Below are 12998 nucleotides of genomic sequence, written 5' to 3' on the forward strand. Positions count from 1 at the left end.
GGGAAATACTAACTAACATCCTCCTGCTCCCTCTTTGTTTTAGGCAAAAAAAAAAGTGGGACACTTGTAAAGGTCATACTTCCCTGATGTCAGAGCTGGCTGCTTGGAAAAGTTTCCGTCCACAGCAAGTATTGTTCTGTTTTACTGAATGCCTCCTCCCCCGTTTCCCTGTCATTCAAAAAGAGAAGCCCAGCACACAGGTGAAAGGCTTGGGAACTCTCTTTAACAATGAGGTAACAAGTCTAGCAACCCGTGGCCCAACAAAGACAGGATAGTGAAAGGAAAAGAAAAAAAAACCTAAACCTTTCATGCCTGATCTCCAGCAGTTTTAATTAATACTTTTTCTCGCTGCACATGTGGACAGAATTTGTTTTTGGCGCACATAATAGTCGTTACACAAAAAATATAATAACTTTTTTTTCTCTCACTTCGTTCACTTTCTGAAACACATTCTGGTTTTGTTGTTTCATAAGAAACGAGAACCTGAAAAAAAAATTATATTTTCTCCAAATATGGATTGCAAATCCTTTGTTTTTCTTATCTGCAAAGGGGGACAAATATATTAAGAAGTGTCAGGACACACACACACAACACACACACACACACACACACACACACACACACACACACACACACACACACACACACACACACACACACACACACACACACACACACACACACACACACACACACACACACACACACACACAAGCTTCTGTTTTCATATTTCTAAGCCACAGGGACAGAGGTGAGCTTCCTCTGTGACTGCATTTTTATCCTGGCTATAACTCGTCTGACAGTATGTGTTTTTAAATGTGTACGATGACCTTTTCTATTCCAATATTAATGTAAATACAGCCATTTCCACCACAGGCAGCTAAATCTGCATTAATGAGAGATGGGTTTGTTTGGGGTTTTTTAGTCTCAAACTTATTTTGTCAAAAAGTTTTTCTTAACCTTTTATTTTTACTGGAAAATTCATCTAAGCGTAGGTTTAGATTGAAAACGGGCACTTGCAGCAGACACAAAAATACAAATGCACGCACACACAAAATGTGTGAAAGGCTGTATATGACCACTTCATCTTAGTAAATGCGTGCTGATGGTACATTTCCACACCTCGGTGTTGGGATTTGAGTGTTCAAGGATTTCGATTAAAGAAAACACAATCCGACATATTTGTGTCAGGGAGCAGAAAGAAAAAAGAAAGGAAAATATGTGAACACTGTGGGAAACTCATTTAAATGGGTAATTGCGTCCACGCAGCATTGCTTGCAGGGCTTAACAAGGTGCGTAATGATGTCCCCTTCCCCAGCGATAAACATCATCACTATGTCCATTTCCCTCTCTCAATTTAGCCCTTTCTCATTTATGGGTGGACCCATCAACCTACAAGCCCAACACCATTAGACCCTTTTTTTTGCATCCAGTAAAAACCCTAGAAACACAAATTGTTGGAAGACGACTGCCACTTCTTTTTTTTCTTGCCTTCCTTTGATGCTTAATGGGTTACAAGAAAGCTCATTCTTTCCCTGCGACTGAGCTTTTGAAGCTTTTGAATTTATGTCTATTTTCAATGTTGTCATCTGAAACCAAGTGAAATGTTCATGATTAAGTGGCTTGAATGTCTGCTGACATCTTGTGTAATATATACTTTGATGTCCTCAACATGTCACCAATTTGATCATTTTAAATTAATCCGTCAAGATATAAAGGAAACATTTGGTGGTGTAAACTCTAAACTTCGAACATGACTTCTCTGTTAGTGTTGCCTCTTACATCTGCAAGTACACTGAGGTAATACTATTTGTTTTGGGTTCTTTTTTTTTTTTCAGGGGGAAAAACAATCCTGCACAAGCAATAAAAAAGGTGGCATGATTGTTTTCTGGCAAGGTTAATAAGATTTGTGCAATGAAATCCCTTCCTCATCCAAACACTGTGTTTTACACAGAGAAATAACATGTTTCAGGCAGCAGCAATACAGGTTGAGCAAAAATCATTGACAGTATATAAATAGATCTCACTCCCCTCTTCTGCCTCACTCTGTCGCTTCTCGATTCTCTAGGCCTCGACATTTTTCAACAATATAACTCCCTCTGTATAATCGGCACGAGTCACATGTGGTTAAGGACACATACAGTGACATGTGTACATCAGCCGCTGTCATTCATGTGTTTTGACTCTTAAGCTCTTTTGGCTGGATGCTCTGATCCCGACGAGAGGGTGGCAACCCGGCGGGCCCGGATTCTTCTGACTGGCTGCCTGGGGTTGTTATGTCATTTCATTGTACCTCCGCGACATCAAGAATGACATGCAGTGATGGAGTGTCGCGGTTTGGGGGTCAAGGCTATGAAAACCCAACCAAGTGTAAAACTGGCACTGGTCGTACATGAACTGAAAACCATCTTGTTGAGTCATGCTGCTCAATCACCCGCAGCGTCAGCAGCGTTGTGTGCTAAACGCAGGGGGGAGGAGCCAGCGGAGAGATGTAATGAGAGGCCACCGAGTACATCACTGTCACACTGTTAATTTATTTTTGACAGACACGGCTTTATGTTACCTTATAAACACTGACACTTGAAAAGCGGAGCATTTCTGAACCCTGTGCCTTACAAATAAACTCTCTAAATAATTAACAGGTTCATCTGCCACTCAATCTGTGTGCATTTGAAGCTTTTGGAGATGAAACGAGGAGACTTTAGGACCTCACAGTTTCCCAATGCAACCAAAACAAACAAAATACTACGACTTTTGAGATCAGTCAGTTATCTATCATTTCCATATTTGCATAACATCTAGCTGCCATTGATCATTTTCCTGATTAGTCTGAAAAAACTGATTAGGGCTGAAAAGGATTTTGCTAAGATGAAAAAAAAATCCCTTCTTCTATCCACTATCTACATACATGATCCTTGTATTCGTGGAAAGTGAGCTGAATTAACAATGATCACATCAATGATTCAATCATTACCCCTTCAGCAAAACATAAACATTATAATTATGTGGTTGGTTTTTTCTGGCTGCCACTGCCTAATCAATAGCAAACAGGAAGAGTAGTATGGGTCTGTTTTTTTTATATTGTACATCATTCACAAACATGTGAATTAAAGAAGTTGGGAAATAGAAACATGAATGTCTGCCACTTTCAGACAAAGTGAGTTCCACTATAAATATAGAATATATGCTTTTTCCGGTTCAAATTAAATATCTTGAATTGACTCTCATAGATTCTATCTTTGGGTGTTGACTTGCTTACATATCTCTTAAAGGAAAATCCAAATATTCTTTCAAGATGCCACTTTTTCAAGCTTCTCAAACTGATTTTGACATTACCCTATATCCATCAATCATCTTGTCTTTAAAGGTCAGAATGTTAGGACAGAGAGGTATTAAACTCAAATGCAAGAGCAAGCCCATGCACACACAGGGAGAACATGCAAACTCCACACAGAATGAGCCCATATGGAATATATGTGAATGGAAATTATACTGTATACGTGATTAATTCGATGTGCCTGCAAGACAGTCGGGCAGTGGATAGCTAATCTCAGCTGCTGAATTTTCACATTTCTTAAGGATTTCACACTGTGGCAGTTTGCAATAATGCACAAGTTCTATCACAATATGAGAGCTCGGACCAGACATGTGCGCTCGCTTGGCTTCCAGTTACTGCTTCTCTGCTCTCCGCATTGTTCTCTCCAAGTTACACTTTCTTCCAAGAGTGATGTCCCCGACTTTTTTGTCAATCACAGTTTGTTGAAGACAATAAGTAAACAAACAAGCAAAACATAAATCCACACCATTCTCCGGATTCAAAAAGACATTCCAAATCAGGAGATTCTTTTTAATGTTAACAATAAAAAGCTGTTAAGCTACAATGGAAATACTTATTAATATCTTATCTCTTTTATCCAAGCAGAGTAAAACCTGCAGGGAATCTGAGGCATTTGTATTAAAACTACTAGAACTGCCCTGTAATGTCAAATAGTTACATCAAATCATATTGTAGGAGAGGGCTCACAATATCACAACACTAAAAGAATACTTTATGTGCAGAATCTGAACAATGTTTGATTATTGAAAATGCTGATTTATGCCTCTCGTTTCTCCTTCAGTCAGAATTCTGAGTCGGTCATAATGATGTAAATGATAATGTTACAGCCCATATTTCAAATAAATGTGACACTCCATGAGAAATATTGTGTGTCCGTGTGTATTCATGAGTATTTGTGTGGGAGGAGATTGGCAGTTTCAACAGATGTGTGGTGTGCACTGACAGCATGACATCTACTTTGCATGCTCAATATGACACGTTTGAATGCTCCCATGCATATTGTCCTGATGTGAAGTGATAGCGAGGGATGTGCAGCCTCGGTGGAACCACTCCCCGTTGTCTCTCCTACATCAATATCAAAATGTCTTGCTTACTAACAGGGAGAAACAGCAAGACTGGTGCAGCGCAGCCACATTCCTTGTCGGCTGTTTTGTTTCAATTTTTATTTTCTTACTTAGCATCCTGTGATTGACTGTGAACAAACACATGCAAAATGTTCACGTCTTTGTCAGGATTTCAACCTAAGAATGTGAAACAAAGTGATGCAACATAGCCAAGACTTATATAAAAACAATACCTTCAAAGAGGGAGTGCAATGAGCATCCGGAGGATGATTGCTTTGATATTCAACCTGAATTTATGAAATGCCGTTGAGCCTGAAAACTGCACGTTTAAGCACTGTTGTTATGTGCAAATTCTAACCAGCTTTCCCTAAATTATTCAAAATACTTTTAATTATTTTATTGTCCGTTTGTAGTTAAAATCACCCTTCTATTACTCGAACAAAGCTGATCAATAAAGTGAGATAACTCATTTTCCCGCTATGCTCATTATCTGAAATCACAGGTGTGAGAATCCTTAGTAGGCATTACAAATTCAAAAACACATTCTAGCCAAAGGCCATTCCTTTACTGTATAATTGTCTCCCCTACCAAGCGATTCACTATAATTAAGCCATGGAAGACAGCTCTATTCTCCTGTGAGCGTTCATATTAGTGCTACCCCAATCAGGTCTAACAAACATCTCACAGCTGATGCTTTTCACAACTATGGACAACTATGATGTTGAGGGAAGTACTGTATATACCGGTACGCATACTCACCAGGGAGAATGCTATATACACAATGCAACTGCAGGCAGGTACGAGGCCTTAAGGGAGACCTGTCACTGTTATCTTGGCAGAGTCTGCTGTTTATATGTATTTGTGTGTGTGTGTGTGTGTGTGTGTGTGTGTGTGTGTGTGTGTGTGTGTGTGTGTGTGTGTGTGTGTGTGTGTGTGTGTGTGTGTGTGTGTGTGTGTGCCACCGTGCTTTGTCTGAAGCAGGAAAAAGCTCGACTCCAGCTGCTCCGACACAAGCAGGATGCTCACAGCCCCAAATAAACTCACAATGAATGACAATTTTTGTATCGATCACAGACATAAATGGCAAGTAGGAACAAACTCATATCCTCTTTCCCTCTGATGGTAAACTGAAACTGACCGTATGCTGATGGCAGGGATCATTTCAAGCTGCATGTTTGTGAATTACACAAGCACGGAGGCACCAATATGCCGTGGTGTAAAAACAAAAACACTCTTCTGCCGAGGATAAATGAATCATGGATAATTATGAGGTTGCCCTCAGGATGAAAACAATTTTTGGGACAAAGCAGCCTCGGTAATCACAACAGTGCAGCCACTCGTGTGTCCTAGCCAGTCAATGGGATATGGGTTGAGGACTTGTGGAGTCAAGTGGTTTCGAGCCCAAGCTTGCTCATTGTAACAAAGCAATTATCAGTTTATTTCACTGCTGTTTATTTCAGCTATAAATGGCATTGTGATTATATCACAAACAATTTTATTTAAGAGCAACATTTGCACATATTGTGTAGGTTTTTACTTTTTGTAAATTTCACAATAGCGGGGTAAATACAAAGAAAACCGCTGTGGTGCTGAGTTTAGAGGGTAAGACGTGCTCTTACTTTCTCAATCCCACACGCACGCACGCACGCACGCACGCACGCAATCACGCACGCAATCACGCACGCACACACACACAGTTTTCTCAGTCCAGAGAAAATGTGCACAGACCAGGTCAAAGAGATGTTTGTCAACATCAAGTGCAAGAAGCAGAGATGGAAGCTGCATGCTAAAAAGCACCGGCCTCTATCAAACCAATCAACTGCCTCTAAGAAAATGACAAAACGTGGTCAGGGCTCAGACACCTGGCATTAAGTCTCTACATTCACCCTCACTCCCTCGTTATCTCGTAATCTGCCCTCACACAGCTTCATCAAGACAACAGTAAGCTTTGCATATGGAATCATTGAAATCAATCTTTCTGCCAGTTTGTCTCCCATTCCACTTTTTCATTAACTGAAACAAATAAAGGGCCCTCATCCAGCAGGAAATGTGCTTTTATTGGATGCTGCAGCCACTTTTTTTATTTTTATGCTGTTTGTTGATATCTTTGTAAAAGCCAGCCCAGATGCTTTGGCTGGAGAAGGGTTGAGGTGAGCCGCATTGAACTACCTACCAGCACATACAATCACAGCATACGGGTCAGTGGGTGCACCTGCTGGAAACCCCACCTCTGCCTCCAACTGGCCAGAAAACACCACAAGACAATCCCCCCCACTACATTTCTTATTCTTTTCACCGCTGTTATTCACTCACTCACGCACTCACGCACTCACTCACGCACGCACGCACACACACACACACACACACACACACACACACACACACACACACACACACACACACACACACACACACACACACACACACACACACACACACACACACACACACACACACACACACTCACACACACACACACTCAGAACCAACTCAGACAAGCCCAGTAAATCAGCATGCCAGTAAGTAGGTCTCACTGACCCCTCAGGATCCATTGGTGCCTGGATCTCTCTGGATCATCCAGTCAATATATCAATATCCATCTTGTGCTTCTTCTTTTAAGACCCCCACTGTCAAACCCACATTCTCTGCACCAAATGTCAAACGGAGATTGAACTCATCAATTACAAGCAGGCACGTTTGTGCGCGTATGTGTGTGTGCGTGTGTGTGTGTGTGTGTGTGTGTGTGTGTGTGTGTGTGTGTGTGTGTGTGTGTGTGTGTGTGTGTGTGTGTGTGTGTGTGTGTGTGTGTGTGTGTGTGTGAGTGTGTGTGTGTGCGTGCGTGAGACACACACAGGCTCATTTGCTGCCATCCACATGAGAAACACACACACTCTCGTACAAAACCACACACACATGCTCATTTTCGGTCTCACAGACACAGACCACAAATGTCCCACTCTCCCATGGGATTAAGTAGAAGTGGGTCATAAAAGGAAAGGAATGCTACTAAAAAGGGGGGGAAAAAAATGAACAACAAGTTTATACATACACAAATCTATAAACCAAACATCAGCTTGCTGGCATACACCTGTCAGCTTGAATAGTCTTTCCAGTCAGACCTTCACTGCTCTGCTGGAGCCATGCATGGTATGTCAGGATAATTCAATGGCTGGCTGTGCAGAGCGGCCATGCGGTAACACTGCAGCCAAATGGACGACATACAGATTTAAGCAATGATTATTCTTTCTGCTAGCACCTGAAATGATGTGTAGTGGACCTGATTAGTTGGGTCAATACATCTAGCAGGTGCACAAACCACCGTTCTTTTTGCAGGAGCTCAGCACACACAAATAAAAAGAAAATTAGAAAAAAGAAAACAAATGGAGTGAGAGAGGCCAAATAATCCACATTGTCAGGTCTCCTAATTCTGCTTGGCAAAGTGCTCTTATCACAGGTTGGCTTTAGTGTCTCTGCACCTTGAAATGCCTTGAAGGATTCCACTCAGCCCTACTGACATATTGCCATTTCAAATAGCTCAGCTTTTCCATCAATAACAGACAAGCGTTTCTCTGACATTGTCTCCTGTGATGCAATGAAATGCGAAATATCACTGGACCAGGAGAGGTGTTGAAATGTACTGCATAGCATCTCACTGCTTTGTTGCAATTTAGTTGGATCAAGAAGACATTAATTATCATTAAAGAGGAAGAACACCTGTTAAGTCAACTATTTCATTGCCTCTACAAAAACATTACCTTTGAACATGGAATTCAATTCAAACCCCCCCCCCCCCCCCCCTTTTTTTTTTTACTCATTCCCGTTTAGCCAAAGCAGACCAACCAAGGATCAAGGACAGAGCACAGTGGAGTTTAGCTCACTCACCTCTGGCAGTGGCATGCCGTTGATGATGAGGTCTGGCTGCTGGTGGCCCTGCCCTGTGAACGGGTGTTGATAGCCATGGTTGGGAGCTGCATTGCGTGAGTTCTGGTTCTCCACGTTGAGGAAGGTGCTCTCGGAGCGCCTGCAGCCCAGCGGCAGACTCTGCTGGTGGTAGTCGAAGTAGTTGAGCGAGGAGGTGAGAGATGAGCAACTCACCACATTCATCTTGTCCGTCTCCTCAACGTCACGAGGCACCAAGCGGATGTCATTCTTGCTCAGCTTTTTCTTCTTGCTGGACTTCTTCTGGTTGCCATATGAGTACTCCGCCACCCTGCGCAAGTAGAAGAAACTGAACAGACTCAATAAAGCAGTGTTCTGCCTTTCCCTCCTCTGTCCACACGGTCAAAAAGCTTGCCCATCATGCCAGCTAGGCGCTGTTCAACCATGGGTACCAGACAAAGGCTCATTGCTCTTGTCCAGGGGTGGAATAGTGCACCTCAGTGACTTCCCACTCCCGGCTTGCAGTGGAGCTGTCACCCCATTCTTTGTTTGCATTTGCATGCTCAACAATCGACATGTCACAAACGGGCAGACAATATGCAAACATGCCAAAAACCACGGAAGCAAAGCAAAAAAGAACACACACTGATAATGAGAAGCACCACCAGTATATACACTCATATTCAAAGCACACAACCCACACTAATTCCTCTTTTTTTTTCTCTTTCATTATCAAGCGAGCCTACGAGCAATACGAGGAGTAGGAGAACTGCAGATTGAAATTCCTTTAGCTGCTCGCGGTAGCCGCTGCAAACTTGAACTGAGTATTTTGACTTTAATAAGAGTAAATGAGCAACACAGCCATGTTTTATCAAAGGATCCTCAGACGAGGGGAAATATCCATTCTTCGCATAGCCTTGCAGTTTTCCACAGGAGAACAGATGCTAAGTACACTACAGTGATGGCTACAAACCTCACCAGGCATATTCCATATTCCAATGTGAGATTTTTTTTACCATCTGCATTTCTTCAAAAATCTGGAAGAGCCTGTTTTTAATCTAATGGCACATAACATATGGTTTGTATCCCACATTAAACCCACAACAACACCAGAGCCAACCACTAAATTGCAATATCTGGAATGTCTCTGTTCCTGTCTTATCTGAAATGTCTCTGCTTTACTATGCCCCACTGGCCCCTGTTCCTCACTAAAATACAGCACTAATCCTTTGTTGCTTCTAAAGTCACACTGGCTAAAAACAAGCATCGTTATAGTTTGTCTTTTTTTCATTTTTCTTTTAGGAAAAAAAAAAAAGAAAAAGTTCCCACCTCCATTCTGCTTCTTCTTGATTCAGAGGAAGGAAAATGGGCAGCTGCAAGGGTAGAAAATACCCCCATCTCTTTCTCATTTGTCATTTGAACATGTTGTCTCTCTACTTTGGGCCCAAATTGAAATCTGGGAGCGGAAATCTTCAGAGTCAGACAAACTGACAGAGGACAAGCAATAAATTGGAGATAACTGCTCCTCATATTCGAGGTGGCGACTGAGAAGCAAAGCACATCAGAGCTGATTAAAACACCCAGCAGGAAGAGGGGCTCACGCTAGCAGAGTAAAGTACCACTACCCGTTTGGAATTTTGAATTTGTTGTTGTGTGTCCTTGTTTCTTCTCTGGATGGAAACGAATGACTGTCAAAAAATTATGACAAACCTTCTGGCCCAAGATGTCACAATATTGATTTCTCTGCATTTCCATTCAAGTTTAAATAAAAAGACATTTAGATAAAACTTTGAAGGGCCAAAAGTACAAAGCTAGAATTATTTTTCTTTTCCACCACATCTCTGCAATCAATAAAACATAGAACATCGCTTGTTATTTTATTTCACCAAAAAAGCTGTTAGAAGAAAAAAAGAAACACAAATCCTCATCAATATTGAGAAAAAGGGAAACCCAATCAATGTTAAAGGAGTTTTTAAACTTTTTCCCCCCTCTTCGTGGGCATCACTGCTTGAAAAACTAAGCTAAGTTAAAATCAACAAAATTATGTTTGGAGCAAAATATGATTATAGCTTCAGGTTAAATTTTCAAATCCAATCTATATGTAAATTTATAGGGGTAATGTGGCAGTGGGAAATCAAAGCCCTAACTGATGTTCAGATTGATGAACAAAACAGAGTGTGTAATATACAAGGTCAGAAAGATAATAATCTGCTCTTTTCAAAGATACTCCGAAAACATTTACTGATTCCGGTATTCCTTACATATCATTTCTATTATTACTGTATTTAGTAGTTTATTTTATTTGCTTGTACTGTGTGTCCTACCTCAATACAGATGAAAACGGAGGGAAATCCGAATGATGGTTCAGGACTGTCCATAACCACACTAGATTAAAGCTGATAACAGCCAATCAGCCACGGTGGACGTTAAATAATAAATGTCTGGGACTGCTATTGAGCCAGTGGGACGTTAATTGTCCGGCAACACAGCCGCAAATTGAACATGACAGTTGAACCGTCTATTTATGAGTCAATTGGTTACAATGGAAGGATTAAATCCATCAATCACATTTCCCTAACACGGAACAGTGGGCCTCAGCAGAATGTCTTTGATTTAAAGCAGTCGGGTTTATTTAGGTTTGCCTCGATTTCTGCTGCAAGGTGGGTGGGTGGGGGGGGGATTTGACCTGCAGCCCTCACATTAGAGCCTCTACATGCTGCACGACAAAAAAAAGCGATGCACGGACACACTGACAGTTTCACGCGCGCGACCACGCACTCACGCACGGCGCATCTCTCTCTCTCTCACACACACACACACACACACACACACACACACACACACACACACACACACACACACACACACACACACACGGAGGCGGGATTCAGTCAGTACCTGCAGTTGTAAGTCCGGATCTCCTTGTTGTCCCTCTTGCATTTGACCGCCACAAAAATCATGGTGATGAAGAGGATGGCCGCGATGGAGCCCAGGGCGATGATGAAGATGAGAGACAGGTTGACAGGTCCAATGGGCTCCTGCGCGTTCAGGTCTGGTGAGAGGTACACCACGATGTAGGCCGAGGCGGACAAGGAGGGCTTGCCGTGATCTCTCGCCACCACCGTGATCTCGTAAGTGGATTTGACGTTTTCCCCAAACATCCGTGTGGAGCGCACCTCTCCGTTCACCTGGTCGATCTCAAAGAAAGCCCTGTCCCCCTCCGAGATGGTGTAGGTCAGTCGCCCGTTCTCCCCCTCGTCGTAGTCGTCAGCCTTCACCTGGGTCACCATGTAACCCACCCCAGCGTTCCTTGGGATGGAAACCTCCGCGGTGCCATTCACCAGAGGAGGGTTGGTCATAACAGGTGTGTTGTCGTTGACATCCAGCACCACGATGCGCACTGTGGCGTTACTCGATAAAGAGGGATTGCCATTGTCTCGGGCCAAAACTTTAAAATCAAAAGTCCGTGTGTATTCATGATCGAATGATCTCATTGAGTAAATGCGACCTGACGGATTTATACTGACATATGTGTTAACATCCATGTGCTTAATCTCTCCGGGGACAATTGAATATGAAACTGTGCCATTCATCCCCAGGTCCGGGTCTTCTGCGGATACTGCAAGCAGACACGAGCCAGGGAGGTTGTTTTCCATCACCATTTCTTGATAATGCGGCTTAAGAAAGTGGGGAGGGTTGTCATTTTCATCCGTGACTTTTACAACCAGAGATTTCGTGGCGCGTAACGGGGGGATGCCACTGTCTTCCGCCTGGATGGTCAGGTTGTACGTGTCCTTTTGTTCTCTGTCCAGCCTGCCATCAACAAGTATGGTGGAGAAGCTCTCGTATTCTTGTAATCTGAAAGGCACATTGCCCTGTAGTCTGCACTGCACTTTTCCGTTCGCCCCAGAATCCTTATCCGACACCCTCACCAGCGCAATGACATACCCACGCTGCGCGTTCTCACTAACTTCCACCATCTCCGTGTTCAGTGAAAGTAAACTAATGACAGGTGGGTTGTCGTTCGTATCCATCACATTCACTGTGACTTTGCAGTGAGCCGGTATGGAGTTGGGACCTAAATCTTTTGCCTGCACGTCGATCTCGTATATCTGCGTCGTTTCGTAATCCAAAACACCGTTGACGGTGATGATCCCGGTTCTGGGGTCAATTTTGAAAGCGTCCCTCGTTTTCTCGGTGACGTAACTGTTGAACGAGTATACCACCTCTCCATTTGTCCCTTCGTCGGGATCCGTTGCGTTCAGGTCTATGACTAACGTGTTAATAGGGGAATTCTCCATCACATTGACTGTATACACCGGTTCATCAAAAACGGGGTTATTGTCATTAGAATCTATTACTTTTATATTTAACTGGACCGCGCCTATCTTCGGAGGGTCCCCTCCATCTTCTGCGCTGATTTCATATGTATAGTGGGACTGTGTCTCTCTGTCTAACGATTTTTGCACAACAAGCTCTGCGATTTTGGACCCGTCCCCCCTCGTCTTTATTTCCAGTCCGAAAAGCTCATTTGGGGTGATAGAATAAGATTGCACTCCAAAGATCCCCGAGTCCGGATCGCTTGCCCCCTCTAGGGGAAACCTGGTACCAGGGGAGGCGTTTTCAGAAATTTCAATGTCAATGTGACTAGTTGGGAATCTGGGCGCGTTATCGTTCAAATCCTCAATTTCAACTTTGATGACACAGATTTCCATAGA

The 12998-nt window shown here is 42.8% G+C and overlaps 1 protein-coding gene across 2 annotated transcripts in view; it reads right to left on the reverse strand.

Annotated features, from left to right (window-relative positions):
* pcdh19 (protocadherin 19) overlaps positions 1 to 12998 on the reverse strand; it is a 56221-nt gene that overhangs the window by 41698 nt on the left and 1525 nt on the right. The window contains exons 1-2 of one of the 2 annotated variants that reach the window (XM_080466144.1): positions 11179 to 12998; positions 8497 to 8629 (exon numbers count right to left, since the gene is read on the reverse strand). The exon at positions 11179 to 12998 is cut by the window's right edge and continues 1525 nt beyond it. In XM_080466144.1, the coding sequence (XP_080322270.1) occupies positions 8497 to 8629; positions 11179 to 12998 (1953 nt within the window). The remainder of the gene's footprint in view (positions 1 to 8496; positions 8630 to 11178) is intronic. The other variant, XM_080466145.1, reaches the window with a different exon arrangement.

The sequence above is a fragment of the Lipophrys pholis genome, assembly GCF_963383615.2.
Source record: "Lipophrys pholis genome assembly, chromosome: 6".
NCBI classification, from domain to species: domain Eukaryota; kingdom Metazoa; phylum Chordata; class Actinopteri; order Blenniiformes; family Blenniidae; genus Lipophrys; species Lipophrys pholis.